This window comes from Lepus europaeus, chromosome 10, assembly GCF_033115175.1.
Source record: "Lepus europaeus isolate LE1 chromosome 10, mLepTim1.pri, whole genome shotgun sequence".
NCBI classification, from domain to species: domain Eukaryota; kingdom Metazoa; phylum Chordata; class Mammalia; order Lagomorpha; family Leporidae; genus Lepus; species Lepus europaeus.
Window position 1 is genome coordinate 103,884,219 of NC_084836.1, and position 27,609 is coordinate 103,911,827.

The 27,609-nt window shown below is 60.9% G+C and overlaps 1 protein-coding gene and 1 long non-coding RNA gene across 2 annotated transcripts in view; both read left to right on the plus strand.

Annotated features, from left to right (window-relative positions):
- The first annotated feature begins 1,536 nt into the window (after positions 1-1,536).
- The window catches only part of DLGAP4 (DLG associated protein 4), a 71,376-nt gene continuing 45,303 nt past the window's right edge, over positions 1,537-27,609 (plus strand). Inside the window, 8 exon segments of the mRNA XM_062204144.1 lie at positions 1,537-1,684; positions 1,687-1,815; positions 1,818-1,954; positions 1,956-2,549; positions 5,037-5,278; positions 6,869-6,983; positions 9,416-9,466; positions 12,486-12,729. Of these exon segments, the coding sequence (XP_062060128.1) occupies positions 1,552-1,684; positions 1,687-1,815; positions 1,818-1,954; positions 1,956-2,549; positions 5,037-5,278; positions 6,869-6,983; positions 9,416-9,466; positions 12,486-12,729 (1,645 nt within the window). The 5' untranslated portion in view covers positions 1,537-1,551.
- On the plus strand, positions 21,471-26,943 carry LOC133769036 (uncharacterized). The gene is made up of 3 exons (XR_009867096.1): positions 21,471-22,432; positions 25,110-25,217; positions 26,219-26,943. It is a non-coding gene; the product is annotated as an uncharacterized LOC133769036 (long non-coding RNA).

The window sequence follows — 27,609 nt, forward strand, 5'->3', positions numbered from 1 at the left end:
AAAGGCAGAGCTGGAGATGGAGAAAGAGAGAAAGAATCTTCCATCTGCTGGTTCACTCCCCCAGTAGCTTCAACAACCAGAGCTGCACCAGGCTGAAGCCAGGAGCTGCTTCTGGGTCTCCCACGTCGGTGGCCAGGACCCAGGGACTTCTGCCATCTTCCGCTGCCTTCCCAGGTGCACTAACACGGAGCTGGATTAGAAGTGGAGCAGCCGGGACTCAAACCGGCACCCATATGGGATGCTGGCACTGCAGAGACGGCTTAACCTGCCATGCCACAGCGCCAGCCCCCTGCACAGTTCGTTTTCACTTTTGACAAGCACAGGGCATAGTAACTGCATGCCATGCTTGGCTCCAGACAGATCCTGTGTCCGATGTGGCCCAGCCCCTCCGAGAGCCACTGCCCTGGCTCGTGCTTGCTCTGCTGCAGCCACACCAGCTCCTCGCTGATCCTTAGCTCTCCAGGCACAGGCCAGGGGGCTCCTCCGAGCAGGGCTGGCGAGGGTCCAGGCTCAGAAACCTCGAGAACTGCTCTCTGCTCTCTGCTACAGACACGAGGATTGGGGCCTGGGAAAGGGGAGGAGCTTGCTTCAATCTGTGTCTGGCATTTCCAGGATGGCCCTGACCCAGGATCAGGTAGTCCAGTGCCCACGTTGTAGATGGGGACACAGACACAGCAGCTCCATGCAAATGCCGCCCCCTGGTGGGGCCTTGCGTATGCACACAGCCCTGAGGGTGTACCTGTCACCAGCCAGCACTGCGCATCCCCAGTGGAAACGGGCACCCTGCAGGCTCCCGGGGCCCCTCTCAGGCGGACTTCGAGCCACACAGGGAGGGACACAGTGGGTTGTCACCGGGGGCTTCTGGGTGGGACTCTGTGCTCAGGCAGAAAGCTGGGCAGCGCTACTTTCAGACCAAGGTAAGATGGGTCCCTGCCCCGGCTCTCCCCCCGGACTTCTGGCCTCGAAAGAGCCATGTTCCTCCCCGCAAAGCAAGGGGTGCTCAGGGGCCCAGAGGCCCCCCCTCAAGAGCTGCAGAACCCCTGTAGACTACACCCTGGGCCGGCATTCCTGGGCAGCATCTCCAGGCCCAAGGGCTGGATTGTTGGAGGGCACGTGCACATGTGCTGGCATGTGCAGGAGTTGCAGCTCCTCATGGGCGGGGACAGAGGTGGTGATGGGAAGAGGGTGGGGGCTGGGCAGCCGCTCCCACCGCATTCCGCCCGGAAGTCAGAGGAGACCCGGAACTGTGTGGCCGAGCTGGCTTCCCAGGCCATTGGGAAGATGTACTCACCCAGCTGGGGAGGAGAGCACGCTGTGTCTGACCCCATGGCTGCACCGATTCCACGGGTCTGTATTTGTCAAGGGCAAACTCCCTGACCAGAGAGGCACCCCCCCCCCCCCGCCGAGGCCTGACCTTCCCAACACCCTGTCCCCTCCAAGTCCAGCTGACCCCGCCCTGTCTTCTCTCCTCAGGATCCCTGCCGCCCGGAGAGGCAACCCAGGCGCCCCGATAGGGCGACGGCCCCAGCCCCTGCCCCGCGGGCCGGGATCATGAAAGGCCTCGGCGACAGCCGCCCCCGCCACCTCTCCGACAGCCTGGACCCACCGCACGAGCCCCTGTTCACAGGGCCTGACCGCAACCCCTACCTGCTGTCACCCACGGAGGCCTTCGCCCGCGAGGCCCGCTTCCCGGAGCGAGCGCGCTGCCGGGGGACGGCCTGTTCCCCCTCAACAACCAGCTGCCGCCGCCCAGCAGCACCTTCCCACGCATCCACTACAACTCCCACTTCGAGGTGCCAGAGGAGAGCCCCTTCCCAGCCATGCCCAGGCCACCAAGATCAACCGGCTGCCCGCCAACCTCCTGGACCAGTTCGAGAAGCAGCTGCCCATCCACCGGGATGGCTTCAGCACACTCCAGTTCCCCCGCGGCGAGGCCAAGGCCCGCGGCGAGAGCCCCAGGCCGCATCCGGCACCTGGTCCACTCGGTGCAGCGGCTCTTCTTCACCAAGGCCCCCTCGCTGGAGGGCACGGTGGGCAAGGCCGCTGGCAATGGCAGCAAGAAAGGTGGCTTGGAGGACAGCAAGGGCCGCAGGGCTAAAAGCAAGGAGCGGGCCAAGGCCGGGGAGCCCAAGCGGCGCAGCCGCTCCAACATCTCGGGCTGGTGGAGCTCCGACGACAACCTGGACGGCGAGGCCGGTGCCTTCCGCAGCAGCGGCCCAGCCTCCGGGCTGATGACGCTCGGGCGCCAGGCGGAGCGCAGCCAGCCGCGCTACTTCATGCACGCCTACAACACCATCAGCGGGCACATGCTCAAAGCCACCAAGAACACCGCCACCGAGCTGGCCGCCCCGCCACCCCCACCGGCACCCCCGGCCACCTGCCCCAGCCTTGGGGTGGGCACGGACACCAACTACGTCAAACGGGGCTCCTGGTCCACTCTGACCCTCAGCCACACCCACGAGGTCTGCCCTAAGACCTCAGCCACCTTGGACAAGAGCCTGCTCAAGTCCAAATCCTGCCACCAGGGTCTAGCCTACCATTACCTGCAGGTGGGTGACCCCCAGGGCCGGGGGCGGGGCAGTGCCCGCTTTGAGGCCCAGGGGAACCATGCCCTTGCTCAGGAGGTTGCATTGTTCTGGACCTCTGCCCTCTGTGTGCGTGCCCCGTGGGCGATTCCTCCCATTAGGCACACTCCTCAGATGCTGATTAGGGGCCCCCGAGCCCAGCCCCCAGTGGGGACCCAAGCATGTCCCTGCACTGGAAGCTGTGCCATGCCAGCCCCTCACAACGCCAGGGGCATGGCCTAGTTGCCAGCATCCTGCCCGCCTCCCCCATCACACTGGCGGCTCCTTGTGGACAGGAGCCATAGCTGACGTGGCTGTGTGTCCACAAGGCCCAGGACTGAATCTGAAGTGCTCAGGAAATGCGAGAGAGAGGTAGATGGTCAGATGGACGACAAAATGGGCAGCCAGGAACAGCTGAGGCACAGCCCCGAGGAGCAGGGTGCTTGACACAGATGCAGGGAGGGTCGTGCCCGGGCAGGCAGCGTGTGATGGAGTCAGCAGAGGGTCACAGGAGCCCCAAGCCCCCCCCCCCCCCAGCTGGGGGAGGCGCCGCCCTGCAATGCTGGTGCTTACAGAGGCACTTACGGTGCACCAAGGCCACAGGTGCGCCACGTGGGCCGGTGCACAGCCGGTGCTGAGGCGAGGACACTGTGAGCGGGGACCTGTTGTCCCCAGTGCGGTGGCTGCTGGTACAAGCATGTGTGTGCGTGCTGAGAGGGTGTACCGAGGCCGTGGCGGGATGTGTGTCCGGTATGTGTCGCTGGGGTGTGGGATGCTGGGGCGCTTGCTGAGGGGCAGGGGGTGGGGGAGGTGTGCGCACACACAGGGTGGGCTCCCGCTGGGCTCGGGCCAAGGTATGTGTGTCCTCGCTGGGGGGGGGGGGGCAGGTGCACGAGCTCTGTGCACGTGGAGGTGTGCGCACACACAGGGTGGGCTCCCGCTGGGCTCAGGCCAAGATATGTGTGTCCTCGCGGGGGCGGGGGGGCAGGTGCACGGGCTCTGTGCACGTGGAGGTGTGCGCACACACAGGGTGGGCTCCCGCTGGGCTCAGGCCAAGGTATGTGTGTCCTCGCGGGGGGGGGGGGGCAGGTGCACGAGCTCTGTGCACATGGAGGTGTGCGCACACACAGGGTGGGCTCCCGCTGGGCTCAGGCCAAGGTATGTGTGTCCTCGCGGGGGGGGTGGGGAGCAGGTGCACGGGCTCTGTGCACGTGGAGGTGTGCGCACACACAGGGTGGGCTCCCGCTGGGCTCAGGCCAAGGTATGTGTGTCCTCGCGGGGGGGGGGGGGGGCAAGGTATGTGTGTCCTCGCTGGGGGGGGGGGGGCAGGTGCACGAGCTCTATGCACGTGGAGGTGTGCACACACACAGGTGGGCTCCCGCTGGGCTCAGGCCAAGGTATGTGTGTCCTCGCGGGGGGGGGGGGCAAGGTATGTGTGTCCTCGCTGGGGGGGGGGCAAGGTATGTGTGTCCTTGCTGGGGGGGGGGCAGGTGCACGAGCTCTGTGCACGTGGAGGTGTGCGCACACACAGGGTGGGCTCCCGCTGGGCTCAGGCCAAGGTATGTGTGTCCTCGCGGGGGGGTGGGGAGCAGGTGCACGAGCTCTGTGCACGGGGAGGTGTGCGCACACACAGGGTGGGCTCCCGCTGGGCTCAGGCCAAGGTATGTGTGTCCTCGCTGGGGGGGGGGGGGCAAGGTATGTGTGTCCTCGCTGGGGGGGGGGGCAGGTGCACGAGCTCTGTGCACGTGGAGGTGTGCACACACACAGGTGGGCTCCCGCTGGGCTCGGGCCAAGGTGTGTGTGTGAATGGGTCACATGACCACCCACTAGGTGTTCACGACAGTGCGGACTGAGTGATGGAGGAGAGTGACTGCGTGTGTGGCCCCCAGCAGCCGGCAGAGCCTGGCCCAGGAAGGGCCGGCCAGGGCCCCTTGCTGTGCTACTGGTTCTCTAACTAGCCGGACCAGGAACCGCGGCCGCGTGCCCAGCTGTGGCCTCACTTGCTGTGCGTCCTGCACCTTGGTTTCCCCACCTGTGGGACACAGGCTGTTGATTGCCTCCAGGACCCCCTGACGGGCACCCTGCGGCCGGCGCTGGGTCCAGGTGTGGGCTGCCTCAGCCTGGTGTCCACCTGTGCAGTGGGACCAGAAGCCCCCCGGAGGTGGTGGCCTTGAAGTGACAGCAACAGTGGGCCCTCAGTGAGGAAGGAAGACTGCAGGGGAGGCCACTGTGGCCACCGGCCAGGGCAGCTTTGCCCACAGGGTCGCGGAACAACCCGGGGCTGTGGACATTGCCTGTGGCAGGCACTGGTTTGAGACCCGGCGCCGACGCTGTGGCGGAGCGGGCTCCTGCCCTTCGGCCGGGGGTGTCTGGACGCCAGTGACCCTAGCCCAGGGGACTGAGGTCTCCGAGGCGGGAAGCAATCCGACCTGCAGGTGGTGAGCCCGAGGCTGAGCCCTGCCCCGTCCCCAGGTGCCCGGCGGCGGCGGCGAGTGGAGCACCGCGCTGCTGTCCCCGCGCGAGGCCGACGCTGCGGCCGAGGGGCCCATCCCGTGCCGGCGCATGCGCAGCGGCAGCTACATCAAGGCCATGGGCGACGAGGACAGCGACGAGTCGGGCGGCAGCCCCAAGCCTTCGCCCAAGACCGCGGCGCGGCGCCAGAGCTACCTGCGGGCCACGCAGCAGTCGCTGGGAGAGCAGAGCAACCCCCGCAGGTGGGCTGCAGCCCCGCCCACGCGAGGCCCCGCCCACGCGGGGCCCCTCCCCGACGCCCCGCCCACCCGCGAGCGCGCTCCGGGGAGCAGGGAGCAGCCCGGCTCCTGGGCTCCTGCGCAGGCCGTGTCCCCCGTGAGCTCCTCACGCGTGTGCCGCGCACCTGGGAGCCTCCCGGCCCCAGAGCCTTAGATCCAGGTGGAGCTGCTTTCAGGCGAGCCCCGCCCCCAGGTGCGGGTCCTTAGCTTGGCACCCCAGACCGGGCACAGGTGAGCCCCTGCCCACAGCGGGGACGCACCCCCAGGTGAGCGCCACTCCCAAAGGGAAATTGTCCCTGGGGAGCCTGCCCTCAGAAAGCCCGTCCCTTGGTCCCTTGCAGCAGTGTTAACCAGGGCAGCCCTGAGCCCGTGACTGACCCCCACCCCACCCCACCCCACCCCGGGAGCCCCAGGGTGGAGAGAGGGCCTTCACGGCCCCCACCCCCCTCCCCAGGCGCCACCATTTGAGCCTCATTCCATCGACTGTGAGACTTGGTAAAGGTAGAAGGGACAGGCTAGTCCTAGCTCTTCAGCCCCCGGGGGCGTCAGCCAAGGCTGCAGGTGGCCCGGGAATCCAGCAGGGCGGTGGTGACGCGAGGCGGGCGGGGGTGGTGGCTGGGTCAGAGGGCAGGGATTGGCCTCCAGTTGGGACCCAGGACTCCCCCAGACAGCCCATCGGAGCCCGGGTTTTCCCCATCTTTTAGTGAGGGAGCTGAGCAGGAGGCCTGTGAGACCCCTTGCAGCCCTGAGACCCCACAGTTCTGTGAATGGGGTCTAAGGTGGGCGAGGAGGGCAGCTGCAGGGCACAGGCCTGGGGTGGACTGGCGTCCGGGGCAGTGACAGCTGCCCCCAGCTGTGACTCCAGCTCACCCCGGCGCCCGCCTGGTGCACCTGCGGCTGCACCACGGGAGCCCACAGGCCGTGTAGTTGTCATCTTGTCGGCGAGGACACAGATGAAGCCCGGGGTGGTGGCTTGCCCAGGGCCGCCTAGCACAGGAAGTTGGGTTCCAGCCCAGCCCGCTCTGTGTCCGGGGCCTGAGCTGTTGGAGTGCTTGGACGTCATCCCCAGACGTGGGACTCACCACCGGGCTCAGATGTGAAAGGGATCGGAGAACTGGGCCCGAGGGCTGCGTGCCCTCGGGGACCTGGTAGAGGCCCCTTCATGGTGGCACTGATGCCCTGTGACCCGCCTGGCCCGAGATCTGGCCACCTCTGTCCCATCTCCGGAATTGCCCCCCAGACTTGCAGGGATGAGACATGTGCTGCAGAATTGGGCGGGGCTGGGCGAGTCACCTGCTCAAACCGTGAAATGCAAGCTTGTTCTGCCACCTCGTGGCTGAAGCTGGCATGACAAGCGAGGACCTCCTGCTCCCAAAGCTGGTGTTTCCCCCACCCCTTGGCCCCCAGCTGCCCAGCTTGGCAGGGACTTCTGTTTTTCCCTCTGCCACTGGATGGCCTTGGCCAGGCTTTTCCCACTCTGACCCTCAGTTCTCCAGGCTGAACAATGGGTGGGCTCATCTGCTCCCCACCCCCATCTGCTCCCCCACCCACCAGGAGTCTGGACCGGCTGGATTCAGTGGATATGCTGCTGCCTTCCAAGTGCCCCAGCTGGGAAGAGGACTATAACCCCATCAGCGACAGCCTCAATGACTCCAGCTGCCTCAGCCAGGTGAGGGCGGCAGGTCAGTGGTCTTGGGAAAGCCCACTCCCCCAAGAAGGACAGGTGCCCAGCCCAGCCCCTGCTCAGTGGTCCCCAGACATCTACACTGTGCTTCTGTTTGTTTTCTGTTCTCCAAGTGCCCATGCATGTCTGCTCTGCGGACTGTCCCGTGGCGGGGGAGCGTTACCAGGGGCCCAGCACGCCCGGCCTCCGGAGCCCAGGGCCCCGCTGTGAACCCAGGCTGCCAGCAGGGGCTGTGGGCCCCGTCAGCCCTGTTGGGTTCAGAGCCATGAGGACGGGGAGCTGGAGGCCTGTGTTCGAGTCCTGTTCCTGTCACTGGTGGAACAGGCCCAGCTCAAGGCCCCTCCCTGAGCCTCAGCTCCCCGAGTGGCTCGGCAGGTGGCAGTTCTGTGTCGGGGGCTGCTCTGAGGAGGGAATGAGATGGTGAGCTTCTCACGTTCAGCCAGGGGCGGCTGCCTTTGCGTTATCATCTCTTGTTGTGCAACGTCGCAAGTTACCTCTCTCCTCTGACCCTCTGTGCCCAGAGGAAAGTGGGACTTCCGGTGGCTTTGCACTAAGAGTGATAAGAACTCCTTGCTGCATTTAAAAAAAAAAAAAAGATTTTATGTGTTTATTTGAAAGGCAGAGTGACAGACAAACAGGAAGAGATCTTCCATCTGCTGGGTCACTCCCCAAATGGCTGCAACAGCTGAGGCTGGGCCAGGCTGAAGCCAGGAGCCCAGAACTCCATCTGAGTCTCCTGCAAGGATGTGGGGGCCGAAGGACTTGGGCCATCGTCTGCTGCTTTCCCAGGCGCATCAGCAGGGAGCTGGCTGGGAAGCGGAGCAGCCGGAACTTGACCCCGCACTCCAGTATGGAATGTGGGCATCAGAAATGGCAGCCTAGCCTACTGTGCCAGGACGCCGGCCCCACTGTGCTGTCCTCTTAATTTACCTGCAGTTCTCTCAACTGTCAGCTCCTTGAACTCTCACAGATGGTGCGGTCACGTGGCTGGGAGAAGGTGACGCTGGATGGGGGCCCCCCAGCCCCTGCCCCGTGCACAGTGCTCTGGAGTTCGGAGAGGGCAGAGGGCAAGGTGTGCATGGGAGGGCAAGCACCCGCTGCTGGTAGGTGCACACGCAGCATCCGTGCACCCAGGCTCGTGGGCCTCGCTCTCCTCACCACTGCCCGAGCCCCTCCCCCAGGCTTCCCACACCCAAGAGTCTGACCCCCAAGTGTGGCGGGCGCAGGCCCAGCTTTCACCCGGGGAGCGGCCCTGGCTTCCAGTCCACTGGCCGCAGCCTGGAGCTCCGTGTCGGATCCCCCAGCCCGCCACGTGGTCCCTGCCTCGCATGAGGGAAAGCCAGCGCCTCCGTGGACCAGACCCGGGCCTTCCTCTCAGTCCTAGCCCTGTTCCAGCCACACTGGATCCTTTCTGCTGCTCAGCCAGCACCGTGCCACCACCCCGTGCCGGGCGCCCTGCGTTTGCTGTTCTCTCCCACGAGCACTCTGCTCGCACATCCTGCAGAGCGGGCTCCTCCTTGGATCGCAGGTCTTGAGACGCTCAAATGTCGTCTCCTCCAGGAAGCCTTCCCAGATCAATGAAGCGGCCCCGGCCCCGCTGCCATCCCCAGCTTCATCTGACACTAGCTGGAGTGATGGCGCTTTGCTGTTCACTTGATGTCTGTCTCCCTCCTAAGAGGGGCTCTCCTTGTAGGTAGTGACCTGGCTGTCTTGCGCGCTGAGCATCCCTGGCCGGGGCCCTGGTGCAGGGCGGATGCTCAGTGGGCGGACATTGCTCCTCACTGTCTGTCCCGTCACGTGCTGTCCTCTCTCGGCTCTGTCGGTGTCCGCCTCTGTGATTGTCTCCATCCCCTCCCGCCTCGTGGACTTTTCTCCCGTTCTCTCACGTGCATCTTCATCCTTACTCCACGTCTGTCTCTCTCACGGACCCCATCTCCGTGCCCAGCCTGGCCCTGTTACCCAGAAGACGTTGGCCCTTTGGCACACAAAAAGGCTCATGGACCCCCACCCCCCAGGCTGGGGACCCCAGCAGGACTTACCTGCCATCCTCCACCCAGCCCCAGCTCTCTCCTGTGACCCCAACCCCAAACCCCCAAGCCCCCTCCTGCAGAAACGAATGAGTTGAGCTACCTATGTGGCCCCCGAGTCAGAGCCGTCCCAGCCTGGGGAAGAGAGGGTTCTCAGCCCCTTCCCTAACCTGTGTATCCAGGTGGGCTGCCTGTCGAGGTGGGGGGCAGCCAGCAAGAGAAGGCCTCGGTGACACCCAGCCCCATGTTCCCGGGGGCAGCCGAGCGACCGCTTCGAGCAGCTGGGCACCAGCCGGTCTGGGAGGAGACTCATTCCTGCAGCCGGACCTGAACCCCCAGCCCAGCCCCCAGCCCTGGCCCCCCATAACCCTCACCCTCTCTTTCCTGCAGATTTTTGGACAGGCCTCCCTGATCCCCCAGTTGTTTGGCCATGAGCAGCAGGTCAGTATGCTTGCCCTTCACCCTCACCCCGGGCCTGGAGTCCAGGGCTGGGTCTCGGGCCTGCGTCTGATGGTCCCAGGCCCAGCCTGAGCAGGTACAAGCAGAGCCGCCGCCAGGAAAGCTGCCTCCAGACCCTCTGCTCCCTACACCGTCACCCAGTTCTCTGTGCCTCAGTCTCCCGTTCTCACAAATGGGAACATGAAGCTAGGTTCTGTGAACGGGACGTGAAGCACCCGCAGGGCCGTGGGGGTGTTCCCCAGGTTCTGGCTGCGGCCTGGGGAGTGGGTTGTGGCATTAGCTATTGGGCCCCAGCCCCGATCAATCCCCTGACACTGCCCCTGCGCTGAGCGCCTGCAGGCCCTTTCAGGGTGGACACAGGGAGTCACAGCTTCACAGAGGTCCGCGGACACGGTGCCGGCCACCCTCACCGCAGACGCACGCATCCTGTGACCAGGTCTCGGTTCCGGGACCAGAAAGCACACCTGGTGCTCTGTGCCCAGCCTCTCCCTGCAGCCAGGAGTGGGCAGTTAGGCCCAGAGCCACACCTCTGCTTGGAGCCCCGGCTGCCCTCAGGCCTCTCTGCCCCTGGAACCTGCCCCAAGGGGGCCTGGGAGCCTCTCCGTGCAGTCGTGTGAGTCAGGGTGTGATGTGCTGACGGTCAGCTGACCTCCCCACCCGAGCCTGGAGCGTCTTTTTAAGAATGTTTATTTTCAGAGTGAGAGAGAGAGAGAGAGATACCAATTTCCACCCGCTGGTTCACTCTCCAGATGCCTGTAACTGCCAGGGCTGGGTCAGGCCAAAGCCAGGAGCCAGGAACTCCTTCCAGGTCTCCCCCCTGAGTGGCGGGGGCCCAGGCACTTGGGCCATCTTCTACTGCCTTCCCAGATGCATTGCTAGAGAGCTAGATGAGAAGTGGAGTAACCAGATGCAAACCAGCACATGGCTATGGGACACAGGTGTCCCAGGTGACAGCTTAGCCCGCTGCACCGCAGTACCCAGCCCTGGGCATATCTTAACCAATGCTCACAAATCCTCCCGCTCATTCCACTTGGCTGTCCTGTGTTACTGGGTACAGACTACCAGGTGCCGACTCCCCCGGGCACCATTATTTGCACATTAGAATGAGAGAGTGTTCCCTTATCTCCTGTGATCTTGACACAAACCCTAGGAAACTGGGGCTCTAGCCTGATTTTACGGATGGGGAAACAGGCAGCAGTCAATGGCTTGCCCGTATTCATGCGGCACAGAAATGCTGGAGCCAGGCGTGAGCTGCTGGCAGTGCAGCTCCGGAGCAGTGCTGTGCCATCACCGCGCAGGGCCCCACTGGCCTTGGCCGTGGCAGTAGCTCTGGGAGGTAGCACCGCCTCTGCCCGCCCCTCCAGGTGAGTTTCAGGTCTGCCCGTGGCCTGCACCCATGGGAAGCATAGTCCATACGTGGCCAGTAAAGTAGCCCCAAGTCACGTGTGGCTCCTGGTGGAGTGGCTTGTGGCTAGTACAACTGTGGAACTGTGGTTCGTTTCTCTTCTTGTAAACCTAAACAGCCCCACACATTCATGGCTCCCCAGTTGAGATCTTCCCAGACACCCCGCAGATCGGTGATGACCCCGCTTGTTGCACCTGCTGCTGGCTCAGATGAGCACATGGAGTTTCGTTTCATGAGGATGAGGGAGAAGTGCCCAGAGGGGGCAGGTGTCTGGGGCACTGGTGAAGACGCCACTTCGGATTCCCACATCCCATACCTGAATGCCTAGACGTGAGTTCCAGCTCCCTGCTGGTGCACGCCCGGGGAGGCAGCAGGTGGTGGCTCAAGTACTTGGGTCCCTGCCACCCATGTAGGAGACCCCGATGGAGCTCTGGCCTCCTGCCTTTGGTCTGGCCCAGTCCTGGCTATTGGAGGCATTTGGAAGTGAACCAGGGGGTAGAAGATATTTCTCCCTCCCTGTTTGCCTCCCTCCCTCCCTCTCAGGTAAAATAAGTAATTCAAAGGCTGCCGGAGGAGGCCACAGCAGCCTGAGTTCACACAGTTGGGGCAGGGGCAGGACTGGTCCCAGGCCCAGATCCATCTTTCCCACACGTGCTGCTCAGGCAACTTGTGCCCTCTCCCCCAGCCCCCCACCAGCCCTGGCCTCCACCTAGCGTTCATCTCTGGCCAGCCCACTCCCAGCTTTGATCTCCTCTGTCACCCACGTGACCTGAGACGTGTCAGGCAACCCTTGCAGAGCCCTGAGAGAGTGTGTGTGTGGCAAGGCCCCTCTGGGCTCACATCCTCAGCTTCACACCTGCCGGATCCGAGACAGCCGTCTCAGGGGGCACAGTCGGGAACCATCTGGACGAGGCAGAATCAGACACAAGATGGCAAATAGTAAACACCCTACTCTTCTCCATGTGCTTGTGGCAGACATCACCAATCAACCCTGCCACTACCTCACCCCATCAGACCATTGCACCAGCTTCATCTTTGACTCCCTGGCCACCATCCATTCTATACACCTAAATTATTATTAAGTACATATCTGGAGTGTTGGTTCTGCCATTTCCTCACTGGCTGCTCCTGGCAAGTGTTTTTTTTTTTTTTCCCTTGCCTGGCTTTGGTTGTACATCAAAGAGATTGGACTGTGAGATGGTGAATGTCCAGGACACACCCCACCACCCCATTCCAACATTCAGGGCAGACATTACTAATGGATTGTAGACTTCCTGCTACATGAATTGAGAGGTGACGTAGCACAACCAATCTCTCAGCTGGTCAGTGTGACACATGAGTACAGTCTTGCTGACTGCTGTGTTCCGGCTCTCTCCCCATTGTAGGGCTGGGGAGAGTGGGTTCCTGCAGGGCTGAAGGGGCTGTTTGTTTCTCCGTGGCTCCACCTGCACATCCCATACCCTGAGTGAAATGGGAGGCGGCATGGGCTGAGAGGAGGCTCCACAGACTCTTCAGCCCCCAGCAGAGCTGAACACCAAGCACCTCTTGCCCCAGGTAGGCAGAGCCGGCCCCTGATGCGTGCCTTTGCCTGGACAGGTGCGGGAGGCAGATCTGAGTGACCAGTACGAGGCAGCCTGCGAGTCAGCCTGCAGCGAGGCCGAGTCGGCAGCAGCCGAGGCGCTCGACTTGCCGCTGCCCAGCTACTTCCGCTCCCGCAGCCACAGCTACCTGCGGGCAATCCAGGCAGGCTGCTCACAGGAGGAGGAGGACAGTGTCTCCCTGCAGTCCCTCTCCCCACCGCCCAGCACTGGCAGCCTCAGCAACAGTCGCACACTTCCGAGTGAGTACCCTGCTTGGGGAGGGGCTTTGTTGGGGTTGCCGCATGGGAGCCCCCCAGGACCATGCCCCAGTGGGCCAGCCTGTGGTGGATGCCAGGGAGGACTCCACGGTGGAGGGAGAGTTAGGGACCAAAGCCAGAGGCCTTGGGGCAGAACTTCCCAGCAGCTGGCAAAATTGGAGCTCCCCAGGGGTCACAGAGGCAGATGCCCCCATCGTGGGGAGAGGGAGGCGTGGGTGTGGGCAGGAGCTGGTGGGAGCCTTGGTCGCTCCCTGGCTAAATACAGCCACTGCTCATAGAAGGGCTCCTTAGCGCAGGTGGGTGAACCTGTAGGGAGGGTGAGAACCGGTGAGGAGGGAGAGCTTTCAGTGAGAGAGTGGGAGCCGAGGTCCCGGGTTTCTGTCATTCACAGTCAGGTAACCCCCCACACACACACCCGGTGCTCGTTCCAAGTCCCCCAAAGAAGGCCTGTGCGTGACCAGAGGCCCTGTGCACGACCCTCTGGGAATAAAAAGTCCAGAGCAAGAAAACGCTTCCCCAGCTCTGCTTTAGTAGAGACAGTTTTGAGCTTGCTCTGCCTGTGCCTCAGTTTCCCCAACTAAACAGCGCATAAGCTGGACCCAGGGGGCTCTCAGAGAGGTGAAGCAAACCTTGCATGCAGCACCAGCTCTCGCCCCTGGGCCTCCTGACCACACCCACATTGCCAGCTGGTTCCTGCTCATAGGACACTTGCTGTGGGTCAGCCAGGCAAGGGCCCCCTGTGCCCTGTACACACGGCAGCCAGGTTACAGGCTGAATGAGCCGGTGTTCACAGCAGGTGAGCAAGAAGCTTCCCTTTGCTGCCAAAGCCTCTCCGGCCTTCGCGCCCCGCCCTGGGCGATAACTGGGGCAAGTCCCTCCAGGCCACAGCACAGAGTGAGTTCGGAAGTGGAGCAACTGGTCCTCTAGTTATGAAGAGTCTGGTCTGGTCTAATTGCAAAGTTTCAGTCTCACCCACTGCAAATCTGGCACCCCTGTAGCCGGGGCTGGCCTTGGGCTGGGATGCCATCGTGGCGGGGGGGATGCTGGGTGTGGTGGTCAGTGCTTCACCAAGCCGTGTTCACCAGTGGCTGTTTCTGGTTCCTCCAGGTGGGAGGGAAGGGGCTGTGTGGTGGGTGCTTCGTGCTGGCTTTTTCTCCTTCCCTGGGGGGGCCTTCTCCCCTGGCATGGAGGAGCCCCCTCACGCTGCTGCATCTGGGGTTGCCTCTCCTCCCCACTCAGCCTCTGAGGCCAAAGGGTCTGGTGCTGCTACCCCGTGCAGGTGCTGGATAGGGATGGGATACCCGTGGTTCACACCCCAGTCAGAAAGGAGAGAGTGGAGATTCGGAGACTTACTGACCCACAGCAATTCTGAAGCCCCTCTGGGCAAGCTGTCATGCAGATACCCTGGGATACGGAATATTTCCTTTCATTTTAATGTTATCTGTTTTTATTTGTTTGAAAGGCAGAGAGCCAGAGAGAGACCTTCCATCTGCTAGCTCATGCCCCCCCCGATGCCTGCAACAGCTAAGGCTGGGCCAGGCCGAAGCCAGGAGGCCAGAACTCCAGCCAGGTCTCCCACATGGGTGGCAGGGACCCAAGTACCTGAGCTGTCACCTGCACCATCGCCTGGTGCACATTAGCAGGAAGCTGGGTCAGAAGTAGAACCAGGACTAGAACTCAGGCACTCTGATATGGCGTGTGGCATGTTGTTCAGCTGCTGTGCCCAGCACCTGTCCCTGGAATATTTCTGGAAGATCTCCTGCATTGGAGACTATGAGTTTGGGGCATTGAACACCTTTTTCAGACCTGAGGAAAGTTAGGGAGCTAGAGGTATTTTTACATCTCAAGTGGTCTTAATCCCTTTAGCCTAAGCTGTTCAGTTTTACCCATTTGCTCCCGCAAACATTTATTGTGGAGGGGGAGAGCTGTGGCACAGCAGGTTAAGCCACCGGCATCCCATATGGGTACTTGTTCGAGTCCTGGCTACTCCACTGCTGACCCAGTTCCCTGCTAATGCACCTGAGAAAGCAGCAGCAGATGGCCCAAGTCTATCCACACAGGAGACCGGGATGGAGTTCTGGGCTCCCAGCTTCAGCCTGGCCCAGCCCCGGCCATTGTGGCCATTTGGAGAGTGAACCAGTGGATGGATAGTCTCTTTCCCTCCCTCTCTCTCTCTGTCACTCTTTCAAATAAATAAAATAATCTTTTTTAAAAAATAAGTATTGGCTTTTCTCTGTATTTGATCTCACGCAACAATTCTTTCGGAGTCCTGGCTCTCTCTCGCCTTCATGATGCCACTGTGTGTTATCAAGCTCCTGTGCACCCCTTTGCCCAGCTGAGAACAGCTGCTAGCAGGTGTGTTACTGGTGTACAGTGTTACTGAAAAGTGTCACAGCCACACCCTTGCTTTGATCTGGTGCCCATGCCGCCGGCACCTGGCTGTGACCTTGTTTTGGTCTTTGTCCTCAGGCTGTAGCTGCATTTGTTGGAGGGGCTGGAGTGAGATGTTCCTTTTCAAACTGGGCAAGTTCTGGGCTCTCCGTGCTCTAAACACGCCCTGCAGACCGGCTCGTTCTTCTCAAAGTTCTGCTCTTGCTTGCCAGTCCTTACCACGCGCAGCCAAAAGGGGCCTGCTCTGGCTTCCGGCATTTTGCCCAGGAACTGTCCTGCCCAAAGCCATTTGTTCTCCTTCACGTTCCTGCAGAATAGGGGTCTTCAAGCGTCCCATCACGGGATACGCACCATTTACCCAGCATTTAGTCCCACAGCCAGCACCGCGCACACTCCATGTTCATTTTATCAAAAGACCCGGTTACGACACAGTTCAGTTGTAAACTTTTTTTTTTTTTTTTAAGATTTATCTCATTTACTTGAAAAGTAGAGTTACAGAGAGGCAGAGGCAGAGAGAGAAAGAAAGGTCTTCTATCTGCTGATTCATCCCCCCAGATGGCCACAACGGCCAGAGCTGAGCTGATCTGAAGCCAGGAGCCAGGAGCTTCTTCCTGCTTTCATGCGGGTGCAGGGGCCCAAGGACCTGGGCCAAACTCCACTGCTTTCCCAGGCCACAGCACAGAGTGAGATCAGAAGTGGAGCAACCGGGACTCGAACTGGCGCCCATATGGGATGCCGGCACTGCAGGCAGCAGCCTCACCTGCTATGCCACAGCACCAGCCCCAGTTGTAAACTCATTAATTAGCTCTCACTTGTGCAGGTTCAGAGAAGCCCTAGGCTGCAACTTGGCCAGAGGATGGCAGGAGCAGGAGGTGAAAGGGCTGGGTCGAGGCAGCCTGATCAGTGACCCTGGGTGCCTGCCTGTTGAAGGCAGCTTCATCGGTTGGCCAAACCAGTTTACCTCTTGTGGGAGAGACTGGCACACAGCCAGGTTGGGGTTAGGATTTGGGGTAGATAATCCCAGCAATCCCAGCACCCCCCGCTCCGTGGGAGTGGTCCAACATTTGGCTTTAAAGGGAGGGAGGGCTGCAGGCTCCAGTTATTCTCAGTTTGAGGCCTTAGCCCAAACCAAGATAGTCCAGAAAGCACTGTGTACAAGGTCTCCTCCTCACATAGACAGCACACCTAAGCAGCTACTTACAGACATACACAGAGAGCCCTGTGCTCAACCTGCACGTGACAGGAGGACAGATGGCCAACACCGCCTACTGGTAGTCTCATGTCCACACACCTCACATCAGCATGGCCCTCCACACGCACTCACGCCCATGTGAGTCTCCTTCCAGCCTCGTGCTGCCACCACACCTGTGTGGGAATCATGCCTCTAGCAGTCTGGGGCCACGCTTCTCCTCCTCAAGTTTCCCCTGCCAACCCCCCCTCCAGGTCCCCATAGCAACCAAGCATCCTTGCCTCCCCCGATCCCCTCCTGCTCAGCCAGTGAGCTCAGTGCCCTCGCAGGGAACGCTGAAGCCACCAGACTGGCCAGGCTGGTCCACAGGGTTCTTTGTGTCCAGGTAAGAAAGGGCGGTCCTCCTTAGCCACTGTCCTGCCAGCTCACGGGCAGTCTGATTAGAATGAGATCCTTTGTTTCCGTGTGCCAGGAGCTTGTTGTAATGATGATCTAATTCAGTGGTGTCTGTGTTGTGACGGGCACCCCCCCCCCCCATATGTGGAGTCTTTCATCAGTGTAGAACTGGCCCAGCTGTACACAGGAATGTGGCCCGCAGCCGCCTCACTCCAGCCGGACACACAGGCCCGCCCTCCCGGGGCAAGGTCTCCCTATAGTGGCCACGCTGCACAGAAGGGTCCCCTCCTCTTCAGTTTCTACCTCCAGGGAGTGACCCATCCCCTAAGTTGCTGAGAGCGTGAGCTCTCTTGGCCCCTGTCCAGGCACAGGTGTGCTCTGGCCGTGTGCAGGCTGGTGGGGACCATGGCTGAGGGGGTGCTGAGGCCGTGAGGGCCTGGCAGGGGCTGGCCCCTCTCACGTGGCCTGGGCAGGGCATGGAGCTGCCCACCACCCACCCACCCGCCACTCCGGAGCTGGCAGCTCCCCAGCTGCCAGAGTTGCCGTTACCACCCTTCCCCCACTCTGACCCAGATTCCACATTCCAGAAATAGCTCTGGCAGGTGACTGGCAGGCAGGGTGGGCTCCAGCTGGGATGGTGGGGGACACAGTAGCTTGGCTGAGTCTCCATGCCTCTCCCCAGCCACAGGACCTAGCTGGGAGGGGTCGTGGGGAAGCCACTGCCCCTGAGTCGCCCCATCCTCCTTCCTCCTCTCTCTGGATCCTTCTGCTCCACCCTTGTCCCCTCCTCCCTTCCTTCTTCCAGCTCCCCTGCCTCTCCCTCTCTCCCCTCCATCCCTGCTTCTGTCTCAGTTTCTCCTGGCCCTCCCCCACCCCCATCCTCCTGTGTCTCCCCCACTCCTTCTGGATCACATGGGAAGCTGTGACATCACCCAGGGACCTCACATATGGGGGTCGCTGGGCGGCACCTAGGCTCCCACTGACTGCATTCTCTGCACCTGTGCGTGTGTGCACGTGCACACACACGTGAACTACACCCCGCACACACATGCGGTCACTCTGGAGGTGCCTGAGGCGCTGGGCTGAGCTGGGAGAGGCTGCAGGCCAGGGAAGCACCTGGGTTCTAGTGTGTGCTCTGCTGCGTCACCCTGGCTGGCTCGCTGCCTCTCCCTGGGCCTCAGGTTCTCCATCTGTGCCGTGAGGCTTGGGTTTGGGGATCCCTGTGCACCTCCCATCTGTCCCCATCCAAGGCCCAGGCTGCTCGGCCCTCCCTTCTTTGTTTCTTGTCTGATTCGCACGAGAAGGGAGGCTGACAAACTTCCCTAAGGGTAATCAGTCCATGTCCCCCAAGCCTGCCCCTAGACCTGGCTAGAATCCTCCCCTAGTCTCTGCCCACTGCCTGCAGACCCACGTGTGCTCAGCACATCCAGACCCCAGGATGCATCAGGGGCAAAGGGAGCCTCCAGGACCCTGATGTCCAGAGACTGCAAATAGACCTGATCCATGTGTCATTCAGAATCCTGGAGCTCAGGATTGAGATTCAGTTTTGCAGAGAAGTGTGCCGCCTTCAATTAGTGATGTCTGCTGGGCAAGGACAGTTACACACATCTGCCATCCCTGACTTAACCCAGTCCACCCAACACACACACACGCACACACACACACACCTAGGCACATATTTACAGAGGTTTTACAAAGACAACTGTAGCCTCGAGGCTCTGGGTGTCAAGGTCGAGGTCACCCAGCTGGTGGGGGCTCATGGGGCCGTTTCCCACGTGGATCTGCCAGCTTCCAGTCTTGAGTGCTGCACGGACCTGCATAAAGCCACATGGTCACAGGAGCTTCCCAGAGGTCGTCTGGCTGCCGTAGTGGCCCAGGCAAGGGACACGCCCTGGGCAAGGGCCATAGGTCCAGAGGGCAGCGGAGGACCCAGGAGACCTCCCCAGAGTGGGTGATGAGGAACCAGTGTCTCCTCTTGCTGAAGTGGGCACCTCTTCCCAAAAGGCACTGGACAGAGGCAGCCTTGGACCAAGATGGTCCTGGGTAACCAGGTGCCTACTGTGTGCTGGGTGCATGGCACTGTTCTAAGTCCTGTTTCAGGCAGGTGACTGAGCCTTTGGGGGGAAACAGTGACCAGGGCCGGTGAGCAGGCCTCCAACCCCAGGACGGAGACTTGACGAGTCAGGCACAGCAACAGAGATGGTCGTCTTCCATCTGCTGGTTCACTCCCCACATGCTCACAACAGCCAGGGCCTGGTCAGGCTGATTGCAGGAACCAGGAACTACGTCCTGGTCTCCGTATTGGTGGGAGACCCATAGGCCTTAGCAGGAAACTGGATTGGATATGGAGCAGCTAGGACTTGACTCAGCACTGCAATATGGGATGCTGGCATGGCAAGTGACAGATTAACCCACGTGCCACCACGCCAGCCTTAGCAAAGGCACTTAACCAGGACCCCAGAGGTGGCAGTTAAGGGTCTGACAGCCTTTTCTTAGTAGATATTTGATTGAGCAACGACTATGGACCAGGCTGTGCCGTTGATACAAAGGGGGAACCCTTGCCTTCGTGGGTAGTACATTGGGGGTGGAGGGGACAAAGCAATAAGCCCAAGGAAGTGCATGGTTTATTGATAAACAGCACAAGGTTAGGGCAGTGGAAAAGCGCTGGCAGGGTGAGTGCCGTGGAGGTGAACACGTGGCTGGGGCAGAACCAGTGAGGAGGGCTGGGCCTGGCCGCAGGCCACGGAAAAGACTCTGGCTTTTGGCTCTCAGTGAGGGGACAACCACTTCTTAGGTTTTGTTTAAGATTGATTTTATGTAAAAGGCAGAGTTAGAAAGAGAAAGGGAGAGAGAAAAAGAGAGACCCTTGATCTGCTGGCTCACTCCCCAGATGGCCACAACAGCGGGGGCTGGGCCAGGCTGAAAGCAGGAGCCAGGAGCCTCATCTGGGTCTCCCACGTGGGTACAGGGGACCAAGCACGTGCAGTGGCACACGAGCAGGGAGATGGATGGGAAGTGGAGCATCAAGGACTCAAATTGGCACCCATTATGGGATGCAGGCATTACAGGTGGTGGCTTTACCCGCTGTGCCACAGCACTCGCCCCCCCCCCCCTTTTTTTTATAACTTAAACACTCAAGCTCTTGTGAGGAGCCTTGATTGAGGGCTAGAAGCGGTGATACAGTCATGCCAGGCTGATGAAGCTGGCCTTCAGGGCAGCAGTGAGGGTGACAGCTGGACAAGTCCACAGGACGCCCCGCAGGGTTGAACGCAGAGGGTGATGGGAGGGCATCTTTGGGGAGCAAGGCAGGACAGTGGCTGGTTGGGAGAGACCCAGGAGCCCCTCCATGACCAGGAGGGGAGACTTGCAGCCCAGGCTGGGGCTTGGGGAACTCAGAGTCCCGTCCGAGCCCCACCTCAGGGATTCCTGCCAGACTGGGGGCTCTTGGGCCAAGGACTCAGGCCTCCTACACAGTAGGTGCTTCCAGGACCTAAAACACCATCACAACCGCCAAATCCCTTAGCCCAGGGGTCTCTAACTTGAACTTGGTAAAATACAAACTCTCATGGAGCCCAGTTCTGGCCCAGGCGCCTGCGTTTCCGTCCATCCAGCCCGTCCCACATGACCTGGGAAATCCTGCCTTAGTCCGTTTTCTCTTCTGGGGACTGATGGGTCTGCTGTGTCCCAGAGAGGGGGAAGCAGTGGTCGGAGGGAGTGTCCTTGACTTTGGGAGGTCCTCGTGTGTCCTGCCCCGCCTTGGGCTGTTAGGACCCTGGCTGAGTGTACCCTTTTTCCTATGAATAGCGCAGGACTGGTCATAGGATGCACAGACTACTCTGGGCGCTTGTGCAGTGCCCAGCATCAGAACGGCTCCATAGCCTCTGTTGCTTTTGTTGCTATTTCCATACTCGGATGCCAAGTCCGGCCAGTGGTTGTGTCGTCTCACAACCCTGAGCTGCCCAGGCTTCTTGTCGCCTTTTTATTTGAGGAAAACAGAAGCAGAGAGAGGGGCAGGCAGCTGGGCGGGTCACCGGGAGGGTGGCAGGGCGAGTGAGCAGGGGACGGGGCAGAGGCGCTAGGGCGACGCCCCCTGCCCTCGTGGGCGTGCTTGCTGCTTTACTTCGCCCCACGCACGAGGAAAGGGAGGGAAGCTGAAGGCGCTTCTCGCCCGTGGCCAGGCCGGGCCTAGAACCCAAACTAGGGGGCTCGGCAGTTAAAGCTGACCACGCGGGGTTGAGAAGCCCACCTCAGGCTGCTTCTCTTGGGCCTCAGTTTCCCCCGTCCCAGCGAGGTGTCGCCGGGGGCCAACTCTTGAGAACTCCGGCCCCGGGCGGCCTCCCGCACGGAGCATGCGTCGCGTTCCAGCTGGAACCGGTTTGGCGGGGCGGTTTGAGGGGCGGAGCCTCCCCCACCCCTCCGCCGCCGCCGCCGCCGCCGCCGCCGTGCTCGGGCATGCGCGTGCCGACGTGGGCGCGCGCTCCCTTCCCGTCTCGCCGGCTTGGGCGTGGGTTGGAGCGAGCGGCCCGCGCGCCTGCGCACCGCCCCAGCCCCGCGCGCGCGCGCCGGGCCACGTGCCGAGCGGACTGCGCGCGTCCCCAGCCCGGGAGTCCCCGGCGACGCGCGCGCGGCTGACGCGGGGGGCGGGGCGGGGCGGGGCTGACGCGGGGCTTTAACCCGGAGGCCCCGCCCCTCGGGCGTACAAAACCGGAGCCTCGGGCCGGGCCGCGTGAGGGAGGAGGGTGAGTGCCCGCCGCTGGCCGCAGCTGCCGCCAGTCCGTCCGTCACTGCGTCCGTCTGTCTGGTCCACGTCGTCGCCGCCGCCGCCTCCTCAGCCCGGACGCCCGGGGCCCGCCCAGCGCCGCCCGGAGCAGCCGCGGCCCCGCGAGGAGACGGGCACCGCCCCCGCCCGGCCCTACCCTGCCCCCGCCCTCTTCCCCGTCTGTCCGTCCGTCCGTCCGTGCGTCCGTCCGCCGCCCCCCGCGCTTCCGTCCTTCCGTGCGGCCGCCCGCCCCCCGGCTCGAGTCCCCGCTCGGTCCGCTTTGTCTCTCCCCGGCTCGCTGTCTCTTTGTCTCTGCCCTGGCGCTCCTCGCAGCCCCTCCCTCGCTCCCCGGTCTCGGGGCCCCGGCGTAGCGCCCCTCTCCGACCTCAGAGCCGCCTCCGGGCGCCCCCACAGCTTTGGGGGCCGCTCCCACTGGCCCACAGCACAGAGGTCCCCCTGGGTCTGTCCGCATCCTTTGGGGTGCTCCTTTCTATCTGTGCCCCAAGTTCCTGGGGTCTTGCCTGCTCTGGGCTCCCATTCTCCCAGGCGTCTCCTTCTTCCGAGAATCCCCCAGACCCACTGGGACCTCTCAGATCCCTTGGGGGTCTCGCCTTGGGACCCCTCGTGGCTCCCCAGCCCCCCCCCCTGCCTTGCCTTGGTTTGTCCCTTGGCTGTCTCCTGTTCTCTCCCAGCACCCCGCTTCTCTGGCTCGGGGCCCCTGCTTCGCCCTCCCTGCCCCTCGGAGCCGGTGTCTGTCTCAGGGGTCCCCCTGTGAGCCTGCTCCTCTGCCTGGGGCTCTTGGCCCCCGTGCTTCTCCGCCCGGCCCCCTGTCTCCCCTTCTCTCTTGCTCCCTTGTTTTCTCCCTCTCCCTCTTTCTGTCTTTGCCGGCTCTCTGGGTCTCTGACCCCATCCGGCCCTCATGGCTTTGTGTCTGGAGCTCTTGAAGCAATGTGAGTGGTGGGGTGTCCGGGTCGGGCCGGAGTCGCCCGCAGGCTGGCCGCGGCCGAGGCTCCATGGGGTTGGCGCTGGGGCAGGGGCTGGCGCTGGGGCCTCCCCACAGAGGGGGCAGGGGGGACCGGGTTGGGGGGGGCTTCCTGCTCTGAGGCTTCTGCTTTAGTGCTTGAGTGTGTGGAAGGTGCCGTGGGCCGGGCATCCCTGCCCGCTTGGCCCTGCATGGCCTGGCACTTGGTGGTTGCTTGTGGGCAGGCCTGGGCTATTTTGGCGCCGGCAGGATGTGATATCACTGGGGTGTTTTAGACGGGCTGGGGTGGGGGCGGAGGGGGCTGCGTGCTTGCCAACTTGAGTAATGATATTTTGCCGGGGGGGGGGGGGGGTGCGGCCTCCTAGGCAGCTGGGCTGTGGGGTTTGTGGCCAGAACTTTGCAGGCCACTAGGACGGGCAGGGGAGGGAGGGTCTGTGCTGCCTTGCCCTTGCTGACTGTTCATAGCAAGCAGGGCGTGGAACTGCTCTTCATCTGCCACCCTTGAGCATTCCTTTGGGCAGTGGGGCCTTGGTTCTGCTGGCCTCAGAGCACGTGACCTTGAATGAGCCCCTCTACCTTGCCAAGCCTCGATTTCCCCATTCCTAAAAGGGACATAATCGTGTCTGCTGGCCCAGTGGACTGCCCAAGATCGAATGAAACGCGTCCTTGCTTTGTGAGCCGCGGAGAGGGAGAGTGGCTAACCCCGTGGGTGCAGTGCTAGTCCCTGCTAGAGCGGGGGTAGAACCCAGGCCAGCATCACGCCAGGTCCTTTATCCTCCACAACACTTGCTACCTGGTCATTCAGAAGCACAGCTGGGCTTCCAGTGGAGCAGAGCGACAGCTGCCTCTTTTTCATGCCCTGATCTCTGGTTGCTCTTAGTTTATAAAGATCAGCAAGTATGCCTGGTGAGAGGTGTGTGCTGGGAGTCAGTGTGCACCATCCCATTGTTGCTTAAGGGTGGGCTCTGCTTGGACGGTGTAGTTGTGGCCTCTACCTCCATGCTTCCTGTAGAGGGGAACAAAGGCCCCCGCAGACAGACTACCCAGAGGGCTGGGGTCCTGGAGTGCAGGAGCAGCTTTGAGCCAGGCACCGCCTCTGAAGTCCCCGCTGGCTGGTGTCTGTGCCCCATGTACGACAGTCTAACATCCACTGACCTTTTGCCGTCTGCCCTGTGCTTGGCACATGACATGGGCTACTCAAAGGAGGAGAGGCCTGGTCCCTCACCTGGAAGTGAGCAGTCCAGGTGCTGGTGCCCACAACTCACTCACTTTCAGGGAGGTCACTTTCCCTTGGGCTTCCTGTCTATAAAAATGGGAATACCTATTCTCCCAAGACTGGTTCTGAACTACAGAATCCCTTAAAAAATTAGTATCCTCTCTCTGAGCCTGTACTTTCCCTCCTGGTGTGATTGATCTCTTGGGTCCTTCTGGCTCTGACATTTTGAGGATTCTAAGGTAACTCAGAGACCACCGCTACATCTCAGCTTACCTTTCCAAAGTGTGCCTAATCACAGAGTAAGAGGGAGAGGGTGCCGAGTGCCACCTGATATGTGCTGGTGATGTACTTGGGTTAGGTAGGCTTCCAGGAGGAAGAGAAATGGGGGGCGGGGAGCATTTGAGCCGAGTCTCTGCTAGGCAGATGTTTCTGCCTCTTGCAAACTGTTCCAGAGTATGGAAGCAGTGTGAGCTCTTTTTTTTTTTTTTTTTTTTTGACAGGCAGAGTGGACAGTGAGAGAGAGAGAGAGAGAGAGAGAGAAAGGTCTTCCTTTTGCCGTTGGTTCACCCTCCAATGGCTGCTGCGGACGGCGCATCTCGCTGATCCGAAGGCAGGAGCCAGGTGCTTCTCCTGGTCTCCTATGGGTTGCAGGGCCCAAGCACTTGGGCCATCCTCCACTGCACTCCAGGCCACAACAGAGAGCTGGCCTGGAAGAGGAGCACCAGGACAGAATCCGGTGCCCCAATCGGGACTAGAACCCGGTGTGCCGGCGCCGCAGGTGGAGGATTAGCCTAGTGAGCCGCGGCGCCAGCCAGTGTGAGCTCTTAATCTCTATCATTCATTCCCTGTGTAATCTTGGGCACATTTTTAAAATTATTTATTTGAAAGGCAAAGAGAGATCTCCCATCTGCTGGTTCATTCCCCAAATGCCCATGAGAACTGGAGCCGGGCCAGGCTGAAGCCAGGAGCTGAGAACTCGGTGCATTTTCTTCTGCTTGGGTGGCAGGGACCCCAAATACTTGAGGCATCACTTACCTGCTGCCTTCCAGGGGGCGCATTAGCAAGAAGCTGACATTGGGAACAGAGCTGGGAATTCCAGAATGGGATGCAGGCATTCAGAGCAACAACTTAACCACCCTTGCTGCAAATTTCTTTTTTTGAGCATCAATTTCCTTATCTAGACTCAAGATGATCATATTTATGCTAAAGGATGTTGGGGATTAAGAAAGATTATATATTTTAAAATACCTGGTACACTAGGCACTTAATAAACATGATCTTTCCTCTCCCAGTAATATCTGGGTCACTTTTTCTTTGTGGAACAGACAGAGGCCCAGCCTGTCTTTCCACCCCCTGTAGTTGGGGTTCAGGTAAAAGGAAGGCACCTTCTGGCCGTTCTGGTAACACAGGAATAATCCTGTAATCTCAGGAGCCGTGTGAGGCATTGTGTCGTCTGCCAAGCTCTTTCCTGACCATTGTTCCTCACAGCCGTCTTGGAAGGAAGTCAGAAGCCAGTGGAGTTCTCTCCAGTTCTCAGGTGAATGAAGACGCGGGGGCCCCAGAGAGGGGCAGGAACCTGCTCACGATCCCACAGCAATGTCTGGGCAGGCTTGGAACCCAAGCCTCCTGACTTCCATCCCCACAGCCCACAGCTTTTCTCCAAGTTTATTGCTGCTGCCTGGTCGCCTACACCTTAGGCCGCCTTCTCTGGGTCTGGCATCTGTTCTGCAAGGATTTACTTGACATTTCCTCAGTCTCTGAGCTCATCTCAGATTTAGGAGGCTAACACGGGGCGGGGCTGGCCGGGGACTGAGTCACCACCACCACCACCACCCCCCCCCCGTCCCGGCGCTGTCATTCTTAGCAGGAACCACGCCAGAGACCTGTCGGTTGTAGCTGCCACTCAACAGGCTTTTCTTGCAGAAGTGCCGGTGGGCTCAGGATGTGTTTCCCTGCACTGTCAGGGGAAAGCTGCAGAGGGGACTGTTTCTTCCCTCCCCGGACTCGGCCACACTGGGAAGTTGTTGCCTGGCCCCCTCTGGTGCCCCTTCTCCCTTAGAGGCCCACACTGCCAAATGCCACTTCCTGTGGGAGGGCTGGCGCCGTGAGTTCTGTCCTAGGCCCACACCTGCTGGAAGCGTGACTCTGGCGGATCACGTCCCCTCTCTGCGCCTCAATTTCCTCATACATGAAGTCAGATCCATGAGCTCCCTTCCCAAGGAGCCTCGTGGGGCAGGTCTGGTGGGAACCTACTTGTAAACCAGCCCTCCAGAGGTTTGTGGTGCGGAGAGGGGGAGCCTGTCGGCTGCACCGTAGGAAAAAAATGAACTGGGAGTGTCCTGGGTTTGGACAATGGCCTGGCTTGTCCCTGCTGTGACTTAGGGTTGAGCAGCTGTCTGTGCCTCAGGTTTCTGCCCTGTCACATTTGGATGGAAACACCTACCTCATAGGTGGCCGTAAGAGGTGGCAGTCACCACCACCATCGCCTCCATTTTGAATGGGACTGTTTCCTATTTCCTATATTCTGTCTGTTTCCAGAAGCAAGTCACCCTCCCCTGACAGTCCTGGCAGCAGACCCCATTAAACCCGGCCAGGGTGAGGGCTGGGGCACTGAACATGGAACAGGAATGAAATCCAGTTGTTGACAGGCGTTTGATGAGGTTGATGACGTGTGTGGTGTGAACACCTCTCCAGCTCCCGGGTTTCTCGGTCTGTGGCTTCCTTTCCTCACTCAGTCTGTACTGGAGTCAGCTGTGTTCCTCATCACCCATTTCTGGAAACCAAGGTTAGCGTAAATAAACTTCCAACTCTAGAGCTAGGAGATGATTGTTTCTTGTTTCAGTGTGTGGGGTCCCAGAACGTGACCAATGCCAGGGCCAGGCTATAGTCAGAGCACCTTCTCCCCAACCCAGGCTCTCTGGTTTCTGGACGTTGCTGGCCTGGATCAGCAGTGGAGACCAGGTGCACCGAGGCCTGGTGTGGCCAGTGAATGGTCTCCTAGTAGGACAAGGGCAAGAGAGGCGGTCCCAGCTATACTCAGCTTAGCCCAGAGCTGAATTGGACTTGGAAAGCATTACCAAGGCCTGTCCTCCCAGCCCTGGGCCTGGCTCTGAGAGAATAGGGAGACAGACAAAGCGTCTGCCCCTGGGAACTTAGGTCTGACAGGGAGACAAGGCCTACAATTATGAGAGACTGTGTGACAGTCTGTAATTAAGTGTCGGCTGAGGAAAAGCATTGTCTGAGAAGGAAGGAGTGAGTGTGAGCCGGAGCGAACAAGAGCCCTTTGAGGGGACTGGATCTGCAGAGGCAGAGGGTGGGGCTGACGTTGCGGGAAGTGGTCTGTTCAGAGGCAGGGGGCGGGGGCTGGAAGGGGGCTGTGTTTTGGGAGACAGAGTTATGCTGGTTTTGCTGATGTGCCTCTGGTTGGGCGTGGGGGTGGCCTGGACAGTCTGTGAGGCCAGGAGGCTGTAGGCAGCATCGAGCATCAGCTGAGAAGCCAAGGCCTTGGGGAGCCATGGAAGGCTTTAGAGCAGGGCTAGCACAAGTGGGGGACTTTCTCAAGAAGATGAATCAGGCTGGGTGAATCGGAATAAATAAAAGTGACATGACGGCAGGGAGGAGGCCCTGCAAGCATTCAGATGAGATAGTGGGTGAGGCTTGGGTGGGGCCCATGGGAAAAGCCATTTGGGAAAAGCCAGAGGATGTAGTACTCCCTGAGGAAAGCCTGGCCCGAGCCTGATGGGCCAGAGGGAAGGATAGTGGATGTTGCTGGTTTGGGGACAGAAGTGGCAGTCTGAGCACTTTCCTTGTGCACCTGCTGTATGCCAGGCTCAGTGCCAGGGGCTCCACCAATGCTCTCATGAAATCTGTCCAACTAGCCAGAGGCAGGTGGACTTATCCCCATTGTACAGATAAGGAAATTGTGGCTC